This window comes from Aptenodytes forsteri, unplaced genomic scaffold, assembly GCF_000699145.1.
Source record: "Aptenodytes forsteri isolate BGI_AS27 unplaced genomic scaffold, ASM69914v1 Scaffold12, whole genome shotgun sequence".
Classification (NCBI taxonomy): domain Eukaryota; kingdom Metazoa; phylum Chordata; class Aves; order Sphenisciformes; family Spheniscidae; genus Aptenodytes; species Aptenodytes forsteri.
The window spans coordinates 303,892-308,156 of NW_008794161.1; the positions used below are offsets into that span (position 1 = coordinate 303,892).

The 4,265-nt window shown below is 38.7% G+C and overlaps 1 protein-coding gene across 1 annotated transcript; it reads right to left on the reverse strand.

Moving 5' to 3' along the window:
• Positions 1-344: 344 nt before the first annotated feature.
• On the reverse strand, positions 345-3,739 carry SDF2L1 (stromal cell derived factor 2 like 1). Its single transcript, XM_019472487.1, is given in 3 exon segments — positions 345-1,452; positions 3,448-3,660; positions 3,662-3,739. Coding segments are annotated over 3 exon segments (570 nt in total). The 3' UTR covers positions 345-1,173.
• Positions 3,740-4,265: the final 526 nt, after the last annotated feature.

The window sequence follows — 4,265 nt, forward strand, 5'->3', positions numbered from 1 at the left end:
ATAATCAGTAAACTATTTACACATGGAGACAAGAACATCCAAATTTTCTGACTTTTCACACTCATTTTGTGAGCTTCTCTGTTTAAAGCAAATAGAAAATGTATGGTACTTTGAATTTTAATCAGTATTTCCAGAAACAACGTGTAACAAACACATTCAAGAATTAGTTTTCTTCTCTTTTCACAGAGGGAAAGGAACACAGAAATTCATAACTTGTTTAGTGAAGATTCCTTGCTAGCATTCCAGAGCACACCATTCTGTCAAAAACCCAGGACCAAACCATTGTCTAAAGTTCTTTTTTCTCTTCTTACGGATTTACACAAAAAAACCCCACACGGGTATATGCCCCACTATTTATTCATCTAGATTCTCATACTGATCTTGCAGAGTGACATGCAAGTACAACATAAGTCAAATTCAACTGTTCCTCGCACCACATGGAATTTTATAAAATTCTAATAGTAATTAAACAAACAGTAGCTTTCTGCACCAGTTCATAGAGCAGAGCAGTCTTACCATTTGACAGTTAGCAGTATCACCATTACCAGAAAATCTGAACTTCTTGGAGAAAGTGAATAAATTAAAACTGTCTTCTTACTCCAACGTACACAATATTTTCAACTCTTCCAATACAGTACACAATGAAACTCGTTTTTCTGGAAGGCTGAATAGATGACTTCAAGCCATTCAAAAGACATCATATTTGAGAGTATTTTTCCCTTTCTAGACTTACTCCATCTCCTCATTAATACCATTCTCTCACTAAGAAGTAGAAATCAGTTTCCAAATATTTAATTATAATTGGAAAAAGATTACAAAATACAATGTTTTATTGTACTTGGGACTACACAAATGTATTACTTCAGTTTTTCCATTTCCTTTGAATTTGAGAAAAAGTAACAAGCAAAACAAATGACAATGAAAACTAACAGATGTATGAACTAGTTTCGTCAATTAAGCTTGAAAATTCAGAAAGGATTTCGCCAAATAAATTTCAATGGCTGAACCTGGCAGATGCCATTCCCCACAGAAGTGCTGCGTTCCCAGAATGAACTAATGCCCTTCAGTAATACAGAAAGTCAGTCACTTAGGCAAGGCGGGACTTATAAGAGACCAAGGATTAGCATCTCCGAACACTGGAGTAAGCTGAAGCATTTTGGATCCTCTGTCAAATCAGAGCTCATCATGTTTTGCAGGGTCCATACTGGGTTTGATGAAGACTCCTTCCATTGCTTTCCAATAGTTGTGATGATTAGCAGTAGGCATGCCATGAACTTCCCGTTGGCCTCTAATGGGATGGCCATACTGTTCCCCTGTTATTGAAAGGAACACCTCCGTTCCTACGTGCTTGAAGCGCACTGCATCCTCCCGCTCCCAGTAAGTCCCACTGCATTGCACAATCCATATATCAAGGTCATCTCCTTCGCCATCATCACCAAAGGCACTTACTTCCTGTTAGAGACACAAACTTCCTGAAGTGAAAATGTAAGCAAATACCTCCAATACACACACAAAAATATCAACCGCAAAGTCAGCAGAATTTAAAGGCAAGGATGGAGAGGAAAGAAAAAGCATTGTTGCATTGCTTTGTCAACAGTTATCAAATCCAGAAGCAGTAACTTTCTACCACTACAATCTGAACACAAAGTGCCACCAAACTCTGACATGTAACCTGAGCAAAACGTGCCAACAAACCCCAACATACATTACAAATGAAATGAAAGAGGACTTAAGCACAGAGATCAGAACAATCCTTCTGCAAAAAAATTCAAAAGAAACAACACTAATGCTGATGCAAATCTTCCCCACTCAAAAAAGTTTGTAACTGCAGACATTTAGTCTTGTAGTATGACCAACTTCACAGTTACCATTGCAACGGTTTTTTTCAGAATGTGTTTTTAATCACAAAGTCCCAACAATTTAGCTTATTAAGTACTCTTATTCCTTTTTTACTTAATTATACCAAGCTTACAATTCGGTCAACAACTATTCTGGTTTACACTCTTTCTTCAGATAGGCAGCTGAATAGCTCTTTAAAAACATAAAGAAGACCGTTAAAGTTAGAGATTAGATTTCATTATGCACTAAAAAAAATTCCAAGTGTTTGCAGAAACCGGATAGGCTAAGCACCAACTGTTTAGGACTCCAGACAGCCTTTAATTCTTAAAAATGTGATAACTAGAAGTGATGAACAACTTGAAATAGAACTGCAATAGTTTGTACCTAGCAACCTAAAATTTTAGGGTCATGTTAATTCAAGTTTATGTAGTCCAAAAACTGTGAAAGACAACATACTAATTGAAAATCCAACTTCTGTTAGGAATATGAAATAAAAGTTTGTGTTCATAACTACATCATATTTCAATAATGTCATAAGACACAGTCCTGTCAATCTCTGGGAAGTCATGCAAATTTTCCTTTCGCTTAGACGCTGTGCAAACACATAGCAAAAACAAAGAAACACAATGACAGTTGCTGAACATTTTTACATTAATGACATTGTTATTCAAATTGTCTAAACTGACAAATGAAAACTGGGGCAAGGTTTTAGAGTCAATCTGTTCTTTAAATAGTTCTTCTGAAATACTATCTTTCCGTCACTTCCTTTGTTTTAATAACCAGATCACCTAGATACCCTAGACAAAACTGGACCTTATTGTTTCAGGCACTTTACTCATGGTAAAAGATAAACCTTTTTCACAAAGAGTCAGGTCTTCCAGCTTTGAATGTAATGGCCTATCTACATAGCCTGAAGGAAGACTAAAATGACTGCTAATGACAAACTTCCAACAAGTTTGCATTATTTATTTTAAGAGAGATTTTCAATCTTGGAGAAGCATTTCTTCAAGGACAAGACTGGGACCTAATTACAGTTAGAAATTACACTCTTCTAGACAGGTACAAAATGATAAATAAATACAATTGTGAGAGCAGATCCATTTTTCCTGTGGAAGGAGGACAGATAAATAAGAATAGTGAACTAAAATAGGGATAGTGAGAAGATGACTGAGACTAACAGATTGGATCACCAAGGAACTTGGATATAGGAATGCCTAGTGCTACAACACAGGATTAGTTGCCTTGCTCTAGAGCAATCTTCACAATGTTGAGGGAGGTGCCCAGCCTCCTATGCCTTGAAAGTGCTAAACATTTCAGAACAGTCTTCCCAGTAGCAATGGTGCAGAATAAAAAAAAAATAATGCAGATTTGTTAAAACTACTGTGAAATACCAATACCGGTACATATTAAATTTTACCTCTGTCAAGAACTTGAATACATTATTCCAAGATGCAGAAAAGCATATACTTGAACTGTGGATATGTATAGACATACTGTTTCTGGCAGCTGGTACCCAAGCCTGATTCTTCAAAAACATGAAAAACTGGAGAGAATCTTGTCAATAGCATGCACTATTTATACAAAAGCTTGAGATTTAAAACAACTCACTTGATTATTGGAGAGTGGTGATGGGAAGTGATGAGTATGTAAATTTTTTCCTGTGTTAACATGGGTAAGTCGTATAGCTTGCCCACATTTCACTGCTGTTCCGCGTTGGCAACTGCCATCACTCTTCCCACGAATCCGCCAGTAACTGTTAGCATCATCTGAAGCTTCAACTCCTGTCACTGACTGCTGCCCGCTTCCTGTTTGAATAGAATTAAATGGCAGGAGACTTAAGCCACTTCTCCAGTTCAAAAAGTCCTGAAAGAACTAAAGAAACCTGCCTTAATGTTCTCATGCCTTCCTGTTTAAGAGACGTTTAATTCTCACAGTCCGTTTACTGACTGCAATGGGAATGCAGGTACGAAATAATCTTTCAGATTGAAGAAGTTAAACACAGCATGTGTTAGTAGGTGCAAACTGTCAAAGTTCATGGTGAACACGAGAAGAAAGTCTGATCCGTGATGGATACTATTCACACCATCCCACTTCTCTCAAAAATACTATGAAGTTCTTTGTGTCCCCAAACAAACCAGCAGCCTTGTTGCCAGAATAGATGCTGGGAAGGTACTGCTGAGGCCCTAGACACAGAACAGGGCTCACCTCAGGGATGAGGGCAAAGCATCCCTGTGACACCCCCACTCCAGGACCTGCGGAGCTCAGCCGCATCTTCCTGTACCCCAGGCCTCAGCATCCTCCTCTCCCTGCCAGGCTGCCCGGTCTCCAGCGCATCCCACAACCCCAGCCCTGGCCCGCTACTCCCTCTGCACCAGGGACACGGACCTCAGCAACCTCTAATCTCCTCCTCCTTCATTGCCACCCCT